The sequence below is a fragment of the Ixodes scapularis genome, unplaced genomic scaffold, assembly GCF_016920785.2.
Source record: "Ixodes scapularis isolate PalLabHiFi unplaced genomic scaffold, ASM1692078v2 PGA_scaffold6__148_contigs__length_123643588, whole genome shotgun sequence".
Lineage (NCBI taxonomy): Eukaryota > Metazoa > Arthropoda > Arachnida > Ixodida > Ixodidae > Ixodes > Ixodes scapularis.
Genome location: NW_024609881.1, coordinates 78,187,668 through 78,211,249, shown reverse-complemented (window position 1 = coordinate 78,211,249; position 23,582 = coordinate 78,187,668). Strand labels below are relative to the sequence as shown.

The 23,582-nt window shown below is 48.5% G+C and overlaps 1 protein-coding gene across 2 annotated transcripts; it reads right to left on the bottom strand.

Annotated features, from left to right (window-relative positions):
• Window positions 1-2,030: 2,030 nt before the first annotated feature.
• Window positions 2,031-18,497, bottom strand: LOC8024171. Of its 2 annotated transcripts, none has more exons than XM_029979012.4 (2): window positions 18,047-18,497; window positions 2,031-3,532 (listed from the first exon to the last, which is right to left on the bottom strand). In XM_029979012.4, exon 2 carries the CDS (start codon window positions 3,512-3,514, stop codon window positions 2,468-2,470), a length of 1,047 nt encoding a protein of 348 aa, XP_029834872.1. In that variant the 5' UTR covers window positions 3,515-3,532; window positions 18,047-18,497; the 3' UTR covers window positions 2,031-2,467. The 2 variants fall into 2 exon arrangements, with proteins under 2 accessions (XP_029834872.1, XP_040356482.1); XM_040500548.2 differs by having other exon boundaries at window positions 2,031-3,529; window positions 18,047-18,461.
• Window positions 18,498-23,582: the final 5,085 nt, after the last annotated feature.

Below are 23,582 nucleotides of genomic sequence, written 5' to 3'. Positions count from 1 at the left end.
CGATAACATGCCAATTCGGAAATAGTTTCGTGGAATAGCTATAACAGGAACCTGCTATACTACGAAAACACTGGTAACGTGCCTATGACTGGACATCGAAATAAGGTTCCTACGAACTGCTTCTTTTTGCTACGCTTCCTGTTGTCAGTTGACTTTCGGAGAAAACGGAGCTATCACCGACATGCACCCAGCAAGTGAGACTCACTTATTGGAGCGGACGTCATGCGCGGATTGCTGCGCAGAACGTCGTGCAACGTGTCGCCTATGCAGCAGGTGGTCGCAAGGGTCAATGCACTCTGTGTGGATATTACAGACTGCATCAATGCGGAAATAGTTTCGTGGAATAGAATGCACTAAATGACTAGAACGGAGACACCAATAAAATTTTAACGTGGAGCGGGAAACCGCATTAACGGCCTAAACTTCCCATGAATGACTTCTTTTTTCTTTTGTTTTCTGCGAAACAGTCACGCGAGTCAAACATTCTCCCGCTAAATAACGATGCAATTTCTACTTATCCATTATACTTAAAAGGCACGTAATTAGTTCTTTTCGAGTTTAATTTGTCAAACTCCTCTCAAAGCTGAGAGAATAATATGGAACGTAGTACCACAACTCCTACCTAATCTGTTTTTTTTTTGTTTTTTTTTTTAGGTTATGGGAGAGTTTTTGTTAGGGACAAATTGAAGTAGCAGAGGCTCGCTGCCGACGCTAGAAGTCGACCAATCAGATGAATCGGAGAACCTGACACCGCAAAGAAAGCCTCCGCAGAGGAAGTCGCATGGATGCGTCAGCACTTTCATGAAGTCCCACGGACCCGTCGAAAAGATAGACGATTACGGGACATATTATTTCCGAATAATTGAGACGCAGCGTAGATCAGCCACACCTGTGGTGACGAAATTTTACTAGGGCGAAAATCGCCCAAGTTTCAGAACAGTAGATAACTCATTGAAGGACCGTGGTAGTACTGACTGTAAAATTATTAATTACAATGCATTCGGGTATTCACTTCCTCTCGGTTTTTAGAGAGCTTACATCGACCTGCACCGGTTCGTCAGCTCGAATACCATCGATGCAACCGGACTACTTTCAGCGGATGGGTACACTTCAATAGGGGACTCAAACCATGCCCTCAATATGGCGTCACCCGTGCATCGCACAATGGCGCCCGTGGCAACAATGGATGATAGGTCGGAGCGGGTAATTCACGATAAAGGAGAGCCGACCTAGTTGAGTGTTCCCTTTCCAGCGAAGCGATTCGCCGAAGAACAATCCATCCAGCCCGCTGCGTGCAACAACAACCCTCCCGTCAGGAATGTAGGTTGCGTGGTTACGCTCGAACCGAAACTACAGTTCGGCCGAGCAGACGACGTGCGCGGCGGCAACCATGGGACCATGCAGCCGCGCGCGCGGTGCCGTATCCGGCCATTGACCTGCCGCGCTAGTTTCGCTTATCTAGTTTTTGCCCAATCTTAGTTTGGCCGTTTATTTCGACTTTATCCGTGTGTTGCTGCTCCATCCTGCACAGTTCCTGTTCGAAACCTACAAGTACCCCTAGAACTATTTAGAAATTAGAGGCGTAATCGAACTGCCCTTATTTTGTGGTAACGACTCAAAAGAAAGCGCTTTTCAAACAATAGCCTTTCTATCTCTCTTCACGAGGTTAGTCTGATAAAATATATCGTAAGCTTAGTTAATCTCTAGCTTAATATATAATACGAGCATGAGCTTCCTAACGCGCAATCGAGTTAGTATGGTGAGTAGTAGCGTCATCAATTGTTTTAATATCAAAGTAACATATCCAGTGCCTGCTTGGATCAAAACTCAATTCATCCATTGTACGCTCTTAAATGTCAGTAAATGCGCTCATCATCGTATTTGGGAAGAAAGCGCATGATACAGTAAGTATTGATGTGTACATATATTGCATAAGTGACCAGGTGCCGTCATGGGCATAATGCCCACCAGCTGCTTTTGCCACCATAGGCAGTCGGCGCCGGGGACAATGAGAAAGAGCAATACACCAGTTAGGAAATACCAAGGTCGGGTTTTATTCCTGCGACGACGGTGAATTACTTCCATTCTTTCATATATTACGTAGCTATTATACACTATGTACACGGCAAGCCTCCGTCTTAAGAAGAGGTGCCCATTTGTGATATAGATAATACATAACACGTCTAGACAGGTTTTTGTTGCTCGTCACGTTCTTCGTCTTCTTACAACCGGGGAACGTCGATTGGCCCGACCTGTGCTTCCACGCAAGCTGCAACGCAGTGGCGCCATCTCTCGCGACACGCGACACACTCGCAGATACACGCGGAGGGGCGCAAGCGCCGCGTTGCTCGCGGGTACCACAGATGGCACTCGTTCATCTTGGTCCCAGAAGGCACCCGAGGCATATACGTTCTTTGTCTCTCTAGGAACTGTCGAGTCACACGTCCTGGAGGACGCACGTCTTTGGTCAGTGCAGGTGCGGATAGTCATTCACGTAGTCCCTAAGCGCTGCCGGCATAGTCGCTAGAGCGGCATTCGCCGGACCGGCCGAAGCTGCCGCACGGTTGAGGGCTAGTCTACACAGATGCTGCAGGGGCAAGAGTTCCCTATACAGCGGCCTGGTGAGCATGATGGGCAGGTCTCTCCTGCCATGACCGTCCAACCACACGCACATCTGTCCCTTGGCAGACCGACTAAGCTGCACGTAGTGTTCGACGAGCCGTACCACACACGAGAACCACGGCATGCACGAGGACAGCGCGTCCTCAGAGTCCAGGCGGAACTGTCCCTTCCGGTAGTGGATTCGCGCGCTGGTCGGACCCCGCTCCGTCTGTACACTGAGCGCGAACAGGAACCGATTGTCCGAACTGTCCCGAACCAGGAAGGTTCCCACAGCTCTGTCCCGCAGCAGTCTGTCCGCCTCCTGCCAGGACAGGCCCTCGTAATAGTAGCCGCTGGTCCGTAGAGTCCGTAGGGCCTCTTGGACACGACTGAGGTCCGCATCGTTGCTTGTACTACCGCCGCCGGTGTGGCCGCCAACTAGATGGCCCGTCACGTGAAGGCCCAAGTCCACGTGACCCGCGACGTGGCTCAGGTGAGTGGGGATGTTGTTGATGAGCCTGCCACCACTGTTGTACCCTTCTTCGTAGCTGGGCGGAGGGTCATCTGGCAGCGGGTACCTCGGCCTCGGCGGAGAGTCCATGGGGCGGACGAAGGATCGTTGTTGGGGCTGGCAGCAGGACTTGAGGCTCCAGCAGCAGGGCGCCGTTCTGGACGGGCAGACGGGAAAGGCGACCAGGATGACCGCCTGCTGGTTCTCCTTGGGCCCCGCGGCGGCGGCGGCAGCGGCGCTGTGCGGGCACAGTTCGGCGGCCCACATGCCGCCCCCAGGGCACACCGCTCGCGTTCCGGTGGCACGCCGTTCAGGGCAGCAGCAGGAGCAACAGCACACTCCGTTGAAGACCCGCGGTTGCTCCGGGCAGTGCAGTACTGGCGTTGACGTTGGCCCCATCATCCCGACGCCCTCGGACTACTGCGACAAAGAGAAGAGGAATCGAGGTCAAGAGAAAGTTCAAGTTCAAAGTTTATTTCTAACATAGACAATGTTTCTCCCTGGCAAAAGAACCGGTTAAAGCATAATTTTAAGAAGTATAAAAGCGCCAAAAACAACAAGGACCAAGGCGAAGTAAGAACACACAAGGCGCCTTGGTCCTCGTTGTTCGCGGAACCAACTAGCCCAATCTAGCACTCTGCTGCTGTGAAAATAGCCTGACGAGGTAAGAAAGTCATTGCCAGGCCACAACAGCAGCAAGAGAGCACCAGTACATGGCACAATGAACGCTAGAGCCACAGGCAGTAAAAGTAACCCAAGACGTGGATTCCCATCGTCACGTTTTTTGCCTCATACATTGTTCTCCGGTGTTCTTATCATTAGGGAGTTTTCGTAGACCGCGTCTCCCCTTCCGCTAAGCCCTCCGCAACGGAGAAGCCGCTACTGCGCCTGCGCGCCAATGGCCTTGACTGTAGAGTTCGGGGTATCGTAGCGGGTTGCGGAGGGCGTTGCGGGACGGCGAAAACGATCTACGAAAACTCCCTAATGAGGTCAAATGTGATTCGTCACGCGCCTACGTTATCGCTGCTTGTAAACGACACCTCGGTTTTCTGCAGGGAAGATAATCCTCTTAGCGCTCGACTCCCCTAAGCTGCGAGGGGAGCCAAGTTGGGGCAAGCTAAAACGTGGAGAGGATATAGTGAAGGAGGAGGTGGGAAAAACTGAAAAGCGCGAAGCGTACGTCGGCCTTTAAGAGTACTTTAGTACGACTACAGCGAGTTGCCCCACCCCCTAAGCTCGCAACCTCCTATCCGAAACGACCCTGGATGCCTCCTATTAGCAGGAACTCCAGTTCTTGGAAACGACTAACTTCCAGCGAAAAAAAATAAAGAAAAAAGAATACCCCGCTCTCGTGAGCCTGAGCTGCGCTGTTCCCACGAGCGTGAAGTCGACATTCGTTGAACCCGCACCGAGCTACACTGTAACAATCACTGACGAAATCAGAGCTCGGTAAGAACGCCATTGTTCCCAGATGGCTGATGTAGGGAGCCTTCATGTGCGCTACGCTGATGAAACGGGAAACGAGGCGAGGGGGTGCAGGCTTGCCCAACGAGGCAATTAGTTTGGGATTAAGGCTCAGTACTAGCGTTTCATCGGCGTGGCCTGAAAGCGCACCTCTTTCAAGCGCAACTTTGTTCCGCTTTCCATTTCTTTGAGAGTCTTATAACACTGCGTGCACCTGCTGTAAAAGGTGCCTGCTTGTCAAAAGCTCTTTGCTTCGCTTTTTTTTTTTTTTTTTTCTGTGAATTATTGTGGGCGTTGCGCAGCACCGCGAATGAAAAAGATCGAAAACGAACAATATACATGTTGAGAAATAATCCTCATTGTTCGCGTCGAGAAGGGCGAGACAGACGCGCATTGCGCTCCACGCGTGAAAACGACCGCGGCTGTTCCGTACCTCGTAAGGCGGGCACGTTTTTCGCCACACGGCTCTTGCAACTGGGGCAATCTACGAGAGTTCGATCCGCAGTGCAGAGCCTTATGTGTGCGGTGACCCGGCAAGCCGAGATATACACGCAAAATACCGCAAGTTACCGAGAAAAAAAATTAAGATTAATAAAGAAAGATATTTTCGCTTAATAGAAAGCCCTACGACGTGTATGTATGCCTCGCGCAACCCTTGGAAGCAAATGGCGGAGCAGCACTGAGATGAGAGTCCCTTGGAAGTTGGAAGCGAGTGGCGGCGAAGCACTCGCTCGTGGAACGTGCCTGGAGCCTTCGCACAAATATAACTGTCAAGACTTGTAAAAAAAAGAAAGAAAAAAGTAGGACGCGTAAATTTTGTTAAGGTGCTTGAAGGCCCATACGCACAGTTGCGTTAGAGAGCGTTTGACTGCATTGTAGCTGCGAGAAACCAGGACATCCCTGCTTCTTATGACGCGTGCCAAGTTGATTCCTTGAATTGGATTCCTCGATTCACACGAAGCACAGATGCGTCGGTGACTCGCTTTCGGTTCTGGCAGCTGCAACGCAGTCAAACGCACTCAAACGCAACTGTACGTAGGGGCCTTTAGTTTCGTGAAAGCGCTGGATCCTGGGAGTGACGTTAGTGGCGACGAGATATTTCGGTGACGTCACCGACACAACTACCAGCTACCAAGACGGTTTTGACGGTGTTTGAAAAGCATGCTAGAAGTCATTGCGTTCTTAAAAAGAGCACCGTCAAAGTCGACAGCCTGACGTTATTGTTAGTTCCGCAGATGAAGGGCAGAAATATACTTCGTTCACACGATCATAAGTGTAAAGCTGAGACTAGAAGCTCCGCCTTCGGCACGAGCTCGCTCGCTTCCGCAGTGCTTTGGTTGCGCATGCCTGCGCGTTCACATTTTCGTGAGCAAGAGCGCAGGCTGACTCGCCGATTGCAAGGGAACCTATGTTCAAGGTACGTTTTTGATACCTTTATGCTGACTGTGGGAATAGGGTATTAGTCTCCCTCAAGACGTCACAGTGAGGATTTGGCCAATCATGGAAGGTCAACCACCGCGACGCGCTCGATCGCGCCCGTCGTCAATAATGACAAAAACAAAAACGAGGAGAAAACAAACAAACAAAAATAAACAGCATGGTGACTCAAAACCGCAGCAATCGTTTACGCATTCACAAAACGGATTACCTATAAGTTCACGCCGTAGTTCTTGCCAACGACATACAGGGACGCCGTGCAACACGAAGCGTTCAAATCCCGATGTAAATGCTAAGCGACGCAGGAGCGAAGGCGCGTTATGCCGCAAGAGCGACCAAACGAACCTGGAAGACCACTTTGTGTTTCGAACTCGACAAAGATCGGTTCCTCACGCAGCAACGCCAATGTCTCCCTTTATGCGGCGAATTAAGACACAGGACACGCATTTGATATCAGTTATTTGTTCAATTTTATCAAAACATGCACGTTTCAAACGCAAACAAAATGTTTTTGTTTTCTTTTAGGGAAGTTGTTGGTTTAGGAGCTTCTGGATGAAAACACGCAAGCAAGTGCTCAAGCGAGCACTCGCTCGACCAAGGAAGCAAGATCCCGGTTGCTGCTGATTCTATTGAGCGGCAGTGACCCGCTTGAGGTCCCCCAAAAGCCGCCAAGTTGGTTCTAAAGCGCTGCTTCCTTCTCCTTCCTAATCCGCGCATTGTTTCGTCCTCGGAATTCTTGAACCGCGTTCTCTGCTAGGTGGCGCCACCACCACATTAGCGTGACGTTAGAAACAAGGGTTTTTGTACAGCCTTCGCATAATAACTTCAAAAACTCTTCCGACTTTTTCTTTTTTGTTATGATGATGATTTGACGAATTGGCAGGCGAACAAACACCGATCCTGACTCACCGCCTGTGCGGTTCCGAGCGCGCGTGAGCGACTCTTCGTGGAAATGAAAACGCACGCGCACCAGCGTATACTCGGATGTAATAGTTCCGCGTGGCCGGACTCGTCCAATCACGAGCGTGTTCGCACCGCGTGATTCACCCCACGCGCTCTTTGCTGGGGGAGACATTTGGGCCATTCGAACACCAAATGTTTTCTCGATTTGTTTCCGTTTGTCTCGCAAGTAACGTCGAATGCGCCAGTGCACGATGCCCGTATCTCCAGCTACCCATGCAAGCGAATGGCGGCGCAGCACTGAAATGTGCGGCCTCTGGGGGCGAATGGCGGCGGAGCATCCACTTGCGGCGCGCCGCGCGTTTCCACAACAACGGTTAATGTAAGCGTGAATTTTACTGAGGGACTTGAGGTGGTGACTACAGTCCCTGGATCCTGGTAAAGTAGGGCCATTGCCTTCCCCGTCAGCTAGCCGGACACAAACAGATACGAACATACGACCAAAACCTCGCAAGGTGATTGGCTGACCGGTGCCCGTTGCCTTCGCGATCGCCGATTCCGCCCCATTCATATCTTCGAAGCTTCGGGAGAGTCGTTCTAAACCAGTCTCACCAAGATCCCCCATGGAGCATCACCGTGCTGAAGGCGTTTCCTCGCCAACATGAACTTCTTTGCCACTGTGTACGCAATCAACTTATCAATCACGCTCATCTCCACGGATCTCATACAATGATATCGTTCCTCTTTCCTATGGGAAAAGAAGAAAATTATGTTTCGATGCCTCCAAGCACTGACACCGCATCTGGTGGCGGTACGACAGATGCACGCTTGTTTCGCTGGTATGTGGAGAGCAAAATCTCGGTAAACGAGAAACGTCTCTAAAAATGCTACCCGGGTCACCAGGGAATTTAGATCGGCTCACCAAGAAGGAGGGGTCAAGGAGAAATTGTTCATTTCATGAGCCAAAATGGCGACCCTATTACAGAGAGCTTGGCGCCACTCTCCTACAATCCAGTGACCTTAGCTATGACCATAGCCTCCTCTACACTCACAAAGCCTGGCAGTTCGACGACGGAGCCATAGAGTGCCCGGGCGCAGATTTAGAGCGCGAGGAACGCGAGGAGCACGAGCGGACATTCCATCGCTCGGGAGAAGTGTGTTTCGGCGTCTCGCCGCAGCGGGGCGCCCGTTACATGACTCTCCTCTCATCCGTTGTCTGCCGCTCTACCTTTTTCACTTTCGGCGGCCGCGTCTCGTGGCGATCTGCCAGGCTTTGTCAGTATGGAGGATGCTATGGTGTGACTATAGCAAACACCACAGTGCCTAGATCTAAGAGCGTTTCCAAACTGCTCGGTCGGGTCACGTGGGTCACGGGCCGCATTCGCATCACGACCCGAAAGGAGGAGACAAAATCGTCGATCGTCTCTAAGCATCTCCGCCTGCCTTCCTCCTCTACACGCGACAACACAACGCATGCGCACTCGCGACCAAAGCTCCTCAGGTTGCGTCCGCCATTGAACTGCCAACTCCCTCCGGCACGTTTACTGGTTCACGAGGCCCAACCGATTGCTGACGCAGTACTCGTGCGCCTAATACTCTAATGTGTCATAAAACGACATGGTAATTATATTTTTTAGCAAATTTATTAGTTTAAACGTTTGTGTCTGAACAACGTAAAAAACAATCGTTATTATTATTTTTTTTGTTGTTGTTGTTTCCTGCGCGTATGGTGCAGAGGTCGGGAAGTAAGTTCTAGTTTGTGCCTCGTATCTCCGCGGTAGATGAGAAATTCAGCGAGTGCAGCATACCACTGCCGTAGCCTGGAAGTCTTTAAAACGTGCACGACGCGGTAGCGATTACACGACCGCACGCGCCAGTAACGGAGCTCATACAGATCGAGACGGCGGGGTTCTGAGGCAAGGCGAGGTTTCGCTCCTCGTGCTCCGAGATGATAGTTAGGAAGTCAAGTACGCGCAAATCGGACGTTCTATATACACGCGTTCGTATACGTGTCGTCCCGGCAAAGCACCGAAGAGCGTGGGAGTCGGCCCCGGGATAGACTTATGTTGTATCGAGGGTGAATACGCGACTATAAAATAGAACTCAGATACAAATAAACGAAATTCAGATTGAAACCGCCGCAACGCAATGCTGCAGCGCATGAATTGCAAACGCTCTCAACACGATAACGATCAAGGAAGTACGAGACGAGGGACCGCTCTACGCAATACTGCGCAACGTAAGGCATGTGTACTGCAACGCTCTCGACACGACAATAGCATAGTTCAAATTTTTGCAGTAACGCGTTTTGTTGCAAAACACAGGAAGTGCTGCATGGTAACAATGCAGCACTTCCTGTGTTGCGGTACTCGCGATACGACAATTGCTGCAAGCACCGCGAACACGCCCAAATCATTTATGTTGCACCCATGGGTTTAGTTCTCAACTTCGCCGTTATGGGCGCGAAGGTTGGATCTACTCGTCAAAGGGGCCTCAGGAACCCCGTCGGAATCCCGGGAAGGGGGGGGGGGGGGGGGGGGCGTCCAAGATTTTCCCAGATCCCCCCCCCCCCCCCCCCCCCCGCGATTTCAAGCACTGGTGGTTCTCACACCACTTGCGACTGCTCACGACCGCGTGCCTTAAAACCTCGTACCGCAAGAGAGTAAGAGCCCCGGGTAAGAGCACACCGGCGTCATCTAACGGGTGGCAATTACGTATGTCTCATATTTCTTTCGAGCATTATTCTTTCTTTCTTGGCTCGAAAAAAAACAAAAAACAAGATAAAGCTTTTGACAATGTTATAAACGATCATTTTCCAAGATAATATAGTACGTACACTCGACCTAGTAAACACCGCAAAACCTTCGGTCTAGCAAAATACAGTTCCGCAGTAGACGGCGTTAGCGTGTTCTTTCGTCGTAAGATGGCGCCAGCGTGTTCTTCCGTCAGGTCACAAGAACTTGGTCGTAGGCAAACGCGAGTGCGTGAACGGGGGGCCCCCTTGGGCGTAGAGCTTATTCGGTGGCCATAGCGCGAAACGATTAGCGTCGACCGCCATTTGCCGCAATTACTGGGAACGCGGAGGCGGCGGCTAAGAGGCGTTACGTTACACGATGACGCAATAATCAGCCGTAACCACGAAGGCGATAAACGACGGGCGACTCCGGGAATGAGACGAAAGGGGGAGTCGACCTTGGCGCGTCCCCTTCAACGCCTCATCCCAATTCCTCGCTCCGCGTCTGCTGCATCTTGGCCGATTGGTGCAACTCGCCACAGCGTCCAGCGGGAGGACGCGATAGCATCTCGCTTTATCACCCAATCTCTACCTTCTCTTTATCTGCACTCTGGAGGGGTTTCTTCACAGAAGTCTGCCCGCTCGAGTTATTCCTGGAAACCTGATAAATGGACGTATGTGTGTATTCCTTTTCTGCGATTTCGTGCCGGAAAGTTACGAAGCTCCGTGAGCGACTCCAAAGGCGCGCATTTAAAGGCCGGTTTCACACTCGTGTTTGCTTACGACCGAGTTCTTGTGATCTCCTACGACGAGAGAGAGAACACAATGGGTACGCTGGCGCCATCTATGAAGTGGCAGTGAAACTGCCTTTCAGCAGAGCAAATGTTTATCCGAATTAAGGAGACCAAATGTACGTACTATGAGAAGTGGTCGTTTATAACATTGTCAAATGGATTTTTCTTTTTTTTCCCCAATAATATAAAAAGAATCCATAAACAAGTACGAAATATACGGGAATTACTAGTGTTCCCCGCCTACCCAATAGATGGCATTAATGCGATCGCTCGTGGTAAGAGATCACGAGGGGTTGTCGTAAGCAGTCGCGAGTGTAGGAACCAGTCGTAAGTCCCCACCGTTCCTGTTTCACATTTTCGCCGCTAGGCCGCGGAAATTTTTGCTGTTCACTTATTGGCATTTAACTGTGACCTGCTGCGCTGCAACCACAGATGAGAGTATAGGGACTTTTGATTAGACGACGCAGTGGCGCTATCTATCCGGGTGCGTCGGACCAAGTGTGTCTGCAACTTTAAACAAATGATCAATACCACGCAAGTGTACGAACACTTTTTTTTTTTTTTTTTCAGTGGATGCATACTTGTCTGTGTGCATCCATCTCTAGGCAAGAAATGTTTCGGTGTGTAATACATATATGTAGTGGTTGCTTCTTGTAACCAAAGAAACAGAAACCTCAGATATAAGAAAGAAATACATATATCATGGTGACATACAACTCCTAAAAAAAAAACGATTTGCGAAACGTTTGCTTTCAGAACCTAAGAATTATTCCAGTAATAGGAGTACTTTATTTATGTAACGCTACAACTACTACACTTAGACATACCGCCAGGTAGTCAAAATCCTGTCCAGGCATCATTTATAAGAAACGCAGAAAAACAAAGACCAAGCGGGCTTCAAAGCACCAACGATACATCAAAAAAAAAAATTCAAATGAATGAAAATATCATAAAAACAGCTTCAAGCGGCGGCCTTTCTCGTAAACTAGCGGCCTAAATGAATGCATGAATCACAGCCGTGTCAATGGATCGATAACAATCCCCATAACAATCATCGCAATTAAAGCCGACGGTCCGAATTAAGAGCAACAAATAAAACGAAGGGCAAAAGCGACATACTCCATCACCACCGCGGGAACAAAGGCAACTATGTGGATCCGATAAACGATTTGTCAGGTCGGCCACGATTTAATTTTCAGTCGCGCGCGCCTTCTTAATTGAACTCGGACGCGAATAAGTGTTTAAATAAAACGTGACTGATAGGTAGACATCTTCGTTCCCATGGGCTCACAACGGTTGTTACAATTAGTATTATATAGTCGAATTTATTATTCCACGATCGCTGTCAGCGTGGTACGTGTTTTGAACAAAGAAGCCCTCAATGACACACGGATTCGTTGAACGTCAATAAAACTCGACGGAGCGAATGACTTATTGAATTGACTGAATCGCATTTCCAGACAAGCGGGTTTATATTTTGAAGCAACCAACAATGTGCGGAATAACTGCCATGCCCAGAATTTTTCACGAGGGCAAATGCAAAAAGAAACGACGTTAATATACGATACGGTGTACGGACAAGAGCAAAACGCGCTACACCAACTTCCAGCACAGTGTCGGTCACAGGTCGCTGCGTGCGATTACTCAATTCACGCCGCACCGACGCAAGGTCACCTATTCGCGGCGAGGGCTTCAAACCCGGACGTAAAAGACGACAAGGTATGAAGACATCACGTATGCAGGGTCGTTTGTTTTACCCCTCTGGGCGACGAAAGGCTCCCTCCCTCTCCCTTTCTTCGAGAAAATGTATGCGTGAGCCTGCGAGTGAGTGTGTGTTATCTTAAGTGAGCCTCTGTGGGGTGCGTGTCTGTGTCAAGTGATGCATACGTCAAGTGAATGTGTGTGCGCGTAGTGAGTCTGGTGTGAGGTGATGTATATATGTGTGCAGTGAGTACGCCTGGGAAGGTGACGCACGTGTGAAGTGAATGCGAGCGAAGTGATGTGGGAAATTACTGTATGAAGTGGCATGTCTGTGAGGGTATTTGTGAAGTGAGTGTGAGATAGCTTTCCGTCGACCCACAAATCACTCCAGTCAGAGCTCGACTCCCTATCGTACCCGCGCTCTGAGCTCTTCCTCTCACTCGGTTTAGGGTTAACGTGAAACTCAAATAACCGTTTCACCACGTGACAAACCGTCAACTATAACGACGACTAATGAGCGGGGAAAAAAAAAAAGAAAACAGCAATTCGGAGCCATATAAAACTTTCAGGAAAAGGTCTTTCTAAAGTCGTCAAGAATGACAACACGGACAAGATCGAAAGCGACTCGGGAGCGAGCGATTTTCCACCAGGAAGCTGCCTACCATCGATACGCGGAACGACTGCGCAAACACTATCAAACGCCGGCGAGTCAGAGTGAGCGAAAACTGGCAACTAAAAACCAAATCCCGGAAACCAACACATAGAGAAAGGGAGACGCGTGACACGCAGAACAGGTATACATACATATGCCCACGCGTCTGCCCGTATACCTGACTACATAAATATATATATATTTTTTTTTTCAACGCATTGAAAGTGAAACAAACGTTTTATCAACACGACGTCTAACCTCCGTTATATATACTACACCTATACGATTCGGCAGGTCACCCGGACGAGCAAGATCGGGCGCGATGAAGACGGCCGTGGGAACTACCCAAAGTTGCGAGGGCTCTCCGCCAGATAGCGCTCTTGTCCAAGCAAACTCGAAGGTGGAGATAACCGAGCATAGGCTATCTGACTGGTGGGCACGAGTGTCGAGAGAAGAACAAATATTGTCTTACTTTCCCCGTCGATCCTTAGCACGTGAGGACCATGGTCCCGCCTGCGGGCAAGCGCTTTCGTCCCACGAATCGTAATTTTAATAAATAGTACCTGACAGAGCGAGAACGGCAGGGCGTTCTATGCCTTCCGCCGTGCTTTGTACTTTATGCGGAGATTATCTGCAAAAAATAAAAACACACTCGCCAGGTGGCGCAAGACGCCGTCTAATTAAAAGAATGTAGCCACGTATCTATCCCCTCATGTTTTTTAACTTCTAAACTAGATGAAAAAAAAAAAAAGGGATGGTGGTGGGGTGCGTCTGTCAACGCTTATCCACAGACATAATCGAGAGTCGGGTTTCACTACGCACGAGCTACGTTGTTCTGATCTCACACGTCTCCCTTCCCGTCTCCTTGAGAAGAACGCGCCAGCTCGACTTCTTCGACTGACCACACGATGACCTAAAAGTCTCAAAAACTCGACGATAAGATGGCGCCCCCGATCGCCGCTTAGTGTGACCGCGCTATCCCGGCGACTGTCCGCATAAAGCGGCGACCCGGCCTATTCGCCAAAGTCCGAAGGGACAGACGACGTGTGTGTGAGTAGTGTCCGTCGGGTGACCGCAATCTTCTCTGGCAAAAGATTTCTCGGACTACCCGAATTCGCAGAAGAGCGATAAGCGAGCCCAGATGTGTTGCTTCTGCGCACTTCGGTTATTATGACCCATACTGTGTCATAATAACCGACGGAACGCCGCTTTTCACTCGCGTTAACAGCGGTCTTTACATCGTTCGAGTGGCCATGAACGATGATGACCAATTACACGTACATATATATACACGACTGCCCGGACGTTGCCGTAATGTGCGACTTGCCGCGTCCAGCAAACATGTATCCAACCGTCTGATCGGGGACCATGGTGCAATTCGAAGGCGTACACCTCGCGGCACAGTTGGCGCGAACGCGACACCCGCATTATTTTCGCGGTTTCGCTCGGAAAGGGTATTGGCGAGCGGCACATTTGAATGCGTAGGTTAGAGTGCCCCTAGTGGGCACTTTCCATCGCACCATTATACTTGAAGTCGTTCTCACGAGATTTCGTTGTCAGAGGAAGAAGCGATGCTTTTGGCGTTTGAGACGTGTACATCTCGATAAGATGACGTATGTGTAATCTAGAAAAGCACCCGCATACATTTTGATTGTTTTTATAAAGTGCGAAATTAGAAAATGTTTCGCGAGAAACTGGATTTCTTTTAGTGCGGTTCGTGAGGTGAAAACGAGTATACTTTTGATGCCAACTTTGCAAATCTAGACGAAAAAAAGAATTTAAAAAAAATTCGCCGATCGCTTGTTCGCGTTAAAGAAAAAGTGTTTGCTCTGTGCACGCTAAACAGTGTCTTTGTTTATCTTTTAATTTTAAGCAGCAAACTCCGAGCAACATTAAATTGAGTACTTCTAGTTTGATCAAAATCGATCTGGGAGAAATCTGTATCCTATCTTGTAATTGTCTTTGCGGTACATTTCTTGAGTGAGAAGCGGGTACAGTCCGAATCATTAAAATCCTGATGCATTTTCTCCCCCCACTTTTTTGTCGGTGAGAGCGTACGTTGGACGGGAAGTACCCCTTTGGAAACGAAGAAGAACCCCAGATCAAGTCGCGCGCGAGCACAACACACATACCACCAGGTGAAATTTCCAGCTACGCCGACCTGATGACGAGTGTTGTGCGAGCCTCCCGCGTACCCCGCTGCTTCTCCGCAAGGACAAGCTGTTCCGCGCTTGCCTCTTTCTTTTTTTTTTATTTCTCTTTTTTCGTTTGAGCGAGAGGTCGCGTTGTCGGTGCACTCGCGCTCTCCCCGGTTCGCGGAAAAAAGAGAAATAATAATAAAGACGAGGCTCCGCGCGTAATCTGCCGCGCTTTCCTGGAAGAGATTAAAGGCCTTCCAGTGAAGGATTCCACATAAGGACGCGCACGTAGTCCAGCGTTCCTCGCGAGGACGCGACGAAAATCTCCGCAATGTGCGCACTTAAAACGGCAAGAGGCAAAAACAAAAAGGAATCAATTGTATTCGCCCGGGATGTAGCATTGTTGCCGTGCCTCGAAAGCAGCTAAGATCGTCTGCTTCTTTTTGCAGGGGTTGTGTGGTGCCATCAGAACGTCGAACTCTGATTCGAAGGATCGCGGGTAGACCTCAATGCTAGCTGCCCTGAGGTCTATCCACTATCCTTCAAATCAGACCTCGGCATCTTTCTGACGCCACCACAACCATCTTGCAAAAAAGCAGCAGACGAACTTGCGCCCTGCTCTGGTTTTCGAGTGGGCAGCATTCATCATCGGGTCGATACGTCGATTGAAACGTTTTAATATGAAACTTCGGCAGAGCGCCTCCCTCTCGCCCCTTTTCCTGGCTTACTGTCGTGGGTTCGGTTTTATGGATTTAATGCGTATAAATATCCGTGCGTTGATCTCGGTGGCGGTCGATTCAGGCACCAACTCCCGGAGCTGGATGCCTCGCGCAGCTTGGAACCGTTGACCCGATTTCCGTTTGAACTGGGTTTCCCTCCTCCTAAATATCCTCGACGGCTTTTATTGTTCTCATCCCCGACCAATGCGTCCGTGCGTGTGCGCGCTTTGCGATCGAATAATTGACGCGTAAATATAGCTAGAGCGTGGAGAAATTGTGAGAAAGACCAGACATTTGTAATGCGAGGAAGAGAGGATTTGGAAGGATCGTACATCTGTTATTTAAACAATAACACGAGTCTAAAATATATATATATTTTTAGGTTGCGGCGTTTGATAATTAAGTTTTGTAGAAGCTACTTGTATAGGTTTGAACTGAGCAAAAAAAAAAAATCTTTCTTTTTCTTTGATGGTGTTCACAAGTCGTTGCATAGCCTCCGTATAGAAGAGGCTATGGTCGTTGTGTCCGCACCTGTCTTGATCCCTTAGTCGTGAACGCCGTATAGTTCTACTAAAAACATATAGCTACACACACGTTGAAAAAGGATGTGCACAAACAGAGCAGCTGAAGCAGAATATAAAATATTGATGAAAAAGTGAGATAAAAACAAAAACGAAATAATTCACACACACAAAAAAAAATAATCTGGCAAAAAGTAGGTGTAGTTTACGAAAGTTACATTTCAACCACTTGCCAAATACACATACAGTATATGTGAAATGGACATGGCAAGCTAAAGAGAAAGAACTACATGAAAATTAGATTTCCAGTAACTGTGTCCTCGACAGTGGAAATAACGAAGAAAGTTAAAATTTCTAGTCGCATGAGCTACTCTAGAAAGTAGTTTGTAGTAAATCCTTGCGGTTCATTTCATTAGACCATTTCGTCGGTAATGTGTGTTTCGTTAAGTGCATGTTCGAACGTACTTTTCGTAATGTGTAGAATTATACCGGCACCTTTTCTTCGTTCGTTAGCATCAAGCAGTAGTGACTCACAGCAATGCACGTAAATACAAAAGTCGGACCGAAAAAAATGCATTCATTGCAGTTGAAGGTTTTCACGCATAAATAAGATCCTTTTCTTTTTTTTGCTTTATTTCACAAAACTGACGCGTTGGTGACTCGTCGCTTGTGGTAGACATAGCACATCCTTACAGACAATTATGAGAAATCCTCTCAAAACGATTGACTGGTTCACTTCCCGTGAAAACAAAACGCCGACGATCGACACCTGCCCCCGACAGCGAAAACTAACGAAATGAACAACTTTGTTAAGAAACAACTTGTCCTCCTTATGATAGCCTGGAACATCGGTCGTGACGAAATGGGTCGTGCGCCAAAGAAAGTCAGGTGGTCAAAGGGCTCGTGGTTGCGCATTTCGTTTGCATGTCGAGGCCGATAGTCCTGAACGTTTACCGATATCCGAGTTTCGAAAGCGCCCGCAGGCGGGGAAGACCGAGAGAAATTGAGAAACAACGAAGAATGGCCGTGAATTCTTTCTGTAAACAATTGACGCAATTGCGGTGAAGATACAAGTTGCATAGTGCGCATATCGTTAAAAAAAAAAAAAAAGAAAAAAAAAAAGTTCCGACGACAACTTTAGTTTGACGTAGAAAGCAAGCTGTTGTTCGCTCCTCGAAAGGTTCGGTGTACGTGACAGCTGTGTGAATTTTGCTTTTTGCAGCCGTTCTACGTCGATTTACGCGAGTTAAGCGATAGCCTGAATACTAAAGCATGTCGCCAGTGTTCATATGAATGATCATCGCGAAGTATGCGTCTATACTAGCGCACTCAAAATGATTCGTCAGGCAATGACAGATGCGACGAGCTCGAAGTCGAGGAGTGCCTGCGAACAGATCGGTTCGCTTCGACGCACACTTATTTTAAAAGGAGGATAAAAAAAAAAAAAAGGACAAGAAACGGTTGCAGCTGTTTACGAAGCAGTCTCTGAACTAAACGTTTCCGAAGAAACCAAACCGACCGCCAACTTCCTCAATTGCACAGCACCGAATCAACGAAGGCTCCGATGCCAAAGTTAGGCCTAGCAACGACTCCGACCGCTCGCTCGGGTCGTCTTCTGCTACGGAAAGCAGGCGCATCGTCTGCTCGAAACCCAAGAGCGCTTTTGTGGTGACGCTGAGCAGGTTACCGCAGTTTGCCGTTAAATACGAAGAGTACCGTAAAGGCTGGTGGGGCGTCAGCTCGCAGTGAGAACCAAACAGCACTGGCACCCGGGATCGCTTTCGGGGGCTTCGAAACAGCGTTCACATGAGCGGATCGCAGAGACGACTGCTCGTGTTCGAGCGCTCAAAAAAGATGACGAGAAATGTACTGACCCATGACGTCGGAGGACTCAGGAGCTTGCACGGGCCGATCGCTTTTAAATCCAGAGTGGGCGCTGAAGCTGGCTTTTCTCGAAGCACATGCGTGTGTATCCCTCACCGATCACCGAAATGCCGACGACGAGAGCTTCGCTGCGGCCTTGGGCACGATCAATAATCCAGGGTCGTTCTTTTTTGGGAGGCGGCAGGCCGGTTGTAGCACTCGGCGATGGTGAACGGGCGGATGACTTGGACGACTCTGACCGGAGGCCGGGGGGAGAATAAAAAAAAAATGACCGGCGGAGAGCAGGGCTTCGAGGGAACGTTTGGACGAGCGAGAGCCGGTAGCACCGACTGGGATCCCATCCAACTTTGTCGTCTGCGTTGCTTCCCCTCTGCTCTTTTTCCCTTTCTCTCTTAGCGAACCTTCTCTCCCTCCTTCCTCTCGCGATCCTCCCCAAAGCGTGCTACCCAGAATCCGCGCTTCCAGGAATCTCCTGAAACACTTTGAGCCTCCTCTCTCCTCTTCGTTTCTCTCCTCCTCTCTCTTTCGTCTTCTGCGCGCTTTTTCTTTTCTAGGCTTTCTTTTTACTGTGAACCTTCTTTCATTCTTTTTATTTTCTATCGTTCACCTCGGCTCCGGCGGCTGCTATTTTCATTTCGGAGTCTTCCTCGCACTTTTGTGTGTGTGTGTATGTGGTTCTTTTATTCTTCTTTCCCGCATCTTTCTCTCTTTCTTTGTGTTTTTCGTTTGTTCCATTCTGTTCTTCTGCAACTTGCTGCGTTTTCGAGTTCTCGTTGTTCGCTTTGTTCTCTTGGTTCTTGTTTACTTCCCGGGAAAAACTCGCAGCCGCAACTTGTTCCAGGGAAGAGTAAATAGAAGAAGCAAAAAAAGCACAACGACAAAGCGAGAGGACCTTTTCTCTCCGCCATTTTATTTTCTTCTTCTACTTTAGCCCGTTTTGGTGACGTAACGACAATGGCGTGCTTCCATTTATCGGCTTTGTGCGGCGTGACGCCTGACGTCATGAGCGCGTCGGCTCTTTTTGGTATTGTCATTTGATTCATATTTTTTTTGGCTCTTCGTTCATTGTTCATTCACATGGCGGGAGTTTTCAGTGGAACGCTCGGTTACGCTTTTTTTTTTAATCGCTGCGGGACTTTTTTTTTTTTTTTATCATGCGTTTGTTGCTTTGGTTTTCGAACGTGCGACAGTGGCACCACGCTTGAGTCGCAAGAGAAGCGCACGTACTGCGACGCAAAACACAAAACAGGACTTTTGTTTCCTTTATTTGTGCACACCATCGCAATTACAATGCTAGCAGGCGTTCTCGTTTCTCATCGTTCTCTAGCAGACGACGTTGCGCGCCGTTCCGTGAAGCGTCGTCTGCTATTGCGTCCCAATGGCTGATTTGCGCTCATATACTGCCTTCTTTGTGCGCATATACTTATGCGTCGCATAAAAGAAGCGCGATCGGGAACACGGAAATGGACTGGAGCATAGGTTGCTCTCTTTTCATCCATTTTCCCTCGTCTATTATACCGCTGAAAGGAAGCGGGGAGGCCGGCAAGTTGCCTGGAATGCGGCTGATCCAAGGTTGCATTGTGGAGGACAGGACCACTTTTTTACCATTTATATTTTTTATTCTATCTCCCTCTTTTTCACCTTGTCCGGTACCTGTTCTCTTGCCGAGGTCGATGCTCTAAATGCGAGAGGTCAAGTGTGTTTTGTTTTTGTTTTTAGTTTTAAAGTTTCGTCTGGCCATGTCTGGACCTTCTGGAAGGTCCAGACATGGCCAGCAACTCTGCTCAATGTTATTTCAAAGTTCGAAATAACTACGCTTTTTTTTTTTTTTTTTTTTGTGTGACTTTGCACAGTGCTGTGCGCATTGCACGCTGTGTTCGACTACGTGCTGCTTTGCTTTCGGGTGGTAACAGAAACTGCCTTGGTCAATGTATCTCTTCTTTTCTTTTTTTTTCCCCATAATCAAATCTTTAACGCTATTTGTTCGTGTTATTTCTTCATTTCTTTAATCGTTTGTACTGCAAAAAAAGAAAAAAAAAGACATCTTTCCGTCCCCTTTGGGGATAAACTCTATGCCGCACCATTTACAAGGATTCTATAAATCATGCTTGACGCGTATTAACAAGAACTTGTGTTTGCGATATACCTTTGCTCGCCTTAGTGCTTTCATGTGCGTTTCGAATTTTCGCAAAAAAAAGAAAAATCAATCAAACATGCTAAATTTTTTTACAAGCTTTGACGTCGCTCAGGGTTTCCGATTATGCATGCTTCCTAACCAACTCGCCTGCATACTTCGCCTTTCTGCAATGGTAACTGCTGTTCAACCTTGCACCTTATCGTATGAAAAATAAAAAAGTAGTAAATAAATGAAATTGAACGTTAGGCTCTTCTGCGCGGGTGCAGCAAACAGAATAGAAAGAGACGCTATCATCCCTCCGCGTTTAGTTGACAAGCAAGTCCCATCACCTCGCGCGTTCCTCTTCGCGGCAGGCCGCCATCCGCAAAACCGCACTTATCGGAAGCCCAGCTTCCTACTTCTCGCATCGGCGGCGACGTTTTCGGCTTAGTACGGCAGCGGAGAATTCAACCCCTTCCAACCTTGAACGCCTCTTCATTTTGGCACGCGCCTAGCGCGACTTCTGCAAACCGCCGCCGCCATTTTCCCCGTAATCCCCCCCCCCACTACCCTCCAATCTTTTCTTCGTAACTCACCCTCTCCCCTTCTATCTCTCTCACCCCAGCCCGCCTTCATTCTTCGACGAATGCTGTCTTCTTGAGGTCCAACCATCCTCGGTTTACCCCCCTTATAAAACACCGCAACGGACGCCACGAGCCACCATAGACCAATCCAGCGTTCCACGCGTAGCGCGTGCCTTCACGCTTCGCGCGTCGCTCCGCCCAACCGTAAGACCACGTGACACCCTCTGAGCTTTGGATTGGCTGCGGCCACTCGTAGCGTCCGTTGCGGTTCCACGCGGTTACCAATGGCAAGAAAAGCAACAAACAGATAAGGGTCCTTCCTTTTTATTTTCCGAGAAAAAAGAAGAAAAGGGGGCGACGGGAGGTGCGGTGCGTACTACTCGTCGCGGCGGGCACACTGACTCGACGCGGAAGCCAGACAATGGTGGCAGTGAGGATTTTATTGACTTCACTGGAATCTCCCGGTGGTTAGACTCGTCGTGAGGGTGGAGAGGGGCAGTCACGCAGCGGCGAATCAAGGAGTGGTCCCTCGAAGGCGCGGTCCTCTGGCTTTCAGAAGACCTGTCCTGCCACTGCTTTGAAGAGCTTTCTCTTTCTTTCTTATCTTTCAACTTCTCTCTGACTGGTTCGCATTCGTGCCGTCATGCTGCGTGCTTTCTTGCTGCAAAAAAAAAAAAAAGAGACAGAATGAAAGAGGGTAAGGTTAGCAGACGGACCACGGCCGCTTGATTCCTCTCCGTATAGCAGACGGGAGGACAGTGGCCGGACTAGCAGACGGATATGAACGAAATTTTTAAACACGCGGGCGAGGTGGTCAAAGAAGCCGACACAGGTTACACAGGGCAGAGGTCAATTGAGCGGACGAATAAACACGGTGCTAGCCGAAGTAAAATCACAAGAATAGTGGACAGGGCTTACGTTCTCGAAGTGCCAGACAAATGGGCGAAAGGATTTAGGCAGTGCGAAAAAGTTGTCTGCTGGCAACTGTAGACACTGAGACGATGAAAGCGGCCGGGCGTAGGTTTCGTATGCTTAACCTCACGCCGAACTAGTGATGATTTCCCTACTCACCAAAAAAAAAAAAGCGCCTTTGGAATGGGTAAGAGCTTTTTTTCTTTTCTTTTTCAGGTGACAGCGAGTATAGAACAATCAAGAACTGTGAACAGCCTCCTCCGCCTTCTTTCTGTGACGTCATCACACATCTATGTCGCCAACTCGGCGATTGGGCCCGAGTCCGATGGCGAGCGTTGATTGGACGCGAGGCCCAGCCGAACGCTGACGCGTTGCACTCGTCCCAGTCTGCGGCTGCGCTCGATCTCGCTGTGATGACGTCACAGAGTACGGACTTTTATTATTCTACGTCAGCTGGAGGCGGGACAACTGTAGAATCTCCTTCTCGTTATAATATTGTATACGACTGTAGCAGACGTCAGCAGACAACAAAAATAAACAAACATGTAAGAAAAAGAAAAAAAAACGGTCGGACGTGCAGTAAAAAAAAAAAAAAGAAAACAGACGAACGGATGAAGCTTTGGTAGGCGTAAAAGAAAACAAAAAAGTGATTGGAGGGAATGCTGTCGATACGTTGAGACAAATGATCATTAGCAGACGCCAAAAAGGAAAAAAAAAAAAAAAAAAAAGAACTTAACAGGTGTGAGGAATGTGGGCAGACCTAGACTCTAGCCGAAACTGCGTCAAGCGTACAGCCGACCGACAAAACGGCCCGATCGGCAATAAAGTCAGACAAAGGAAAACATCACGTTAACGGACCTCATAAAGAAAAAAGTGAAAGGTTATGGCGGTTTACGATTGAGTGCGGATAAATGAACGATACCTTTGCACACGCGGGCCGAAGCCAGCGTTTGACAAGGCGGCAGGTCATTGAACGAGTCAACAAGTATAGCCCTTAAAAGTTCTTAGACAAAAAGAAAGTGCTTACGTTTAAAATTAAAACTTAACGCGGTTGATTAGATTATCATCGCGTTCCGCAACCACTATAGTGGTAACTTTAGTGCACTACTACGCTTCTCACGTGCTAAAAGTCTTTCTGAAAATTACTGATTTAGTGGTTTTCGATAACGCTCAGCAAGTTTCTAATTGGAACCATGTGTATCCTTTCATTAATTAAAAAGTTAATTAACGAATTTTAATTAATTAGCCGACTGATCGTTACGACTAGCCCCCTAACTATGTCCCCCTGGCCGTATAACTTACCTACACAAACCGCAGAAGTGCAACTTTCACGGCTGTTCTATCTGTTAAACTTAAGAAAACTCTCTCTCTCTCTCTCTCTCTATCTATATATATATATATCTGTGCGTGTGTGTGTGTGTATGTGTGTGTGTGTTTTACTGTTACGTTTACATTTTGTTTTAGCTTAAGTCCATTCTCAGTCGACCGAGGTTCTCGTTGTCTTGCCGGGTTTGCTATGCGGGGAGCAAGTCGTCTGCTTCTTGCACAGGAGTTGCAGTGACGTCAGAACAACGCCGAGCTGTGATTGGTTTCGATTGAAAGGATAGCGGGTATAGACCTCAATGCTAGATGCCCACGATTTTCTTTAATCAGCCAATGAAAGCTCGGCGTTCTGGCATCATTGCAACCCCTCTGCAAGTATAGCAGACGAACTTACGCTCCGCGTATCACCGGCTAAACGAATAAAAAAAAAAAAAAGAATAGCGAAGAATTGCAGCGCCTTTACTCTGTGCGTGATTGGTAGATACATGGTGACGGCAAACACACAAAAAAGACGACAGTGATGAGCGTCGTGACTGTGCACTTTTGTGGGTGCTTGGTTAGTTCCATCTGGTCAGCTCTCTCTCTCTATGG

Excerpts from the sequence above, each read along its gene's own strand:
- LOC8024171 (XM_029979012.4), bottom strand. The coding sequence starts at position 3,514 with ATGATGGGGCCAACGTCAACGCCAGTACTGCACTGCCCGGAGCAACCG.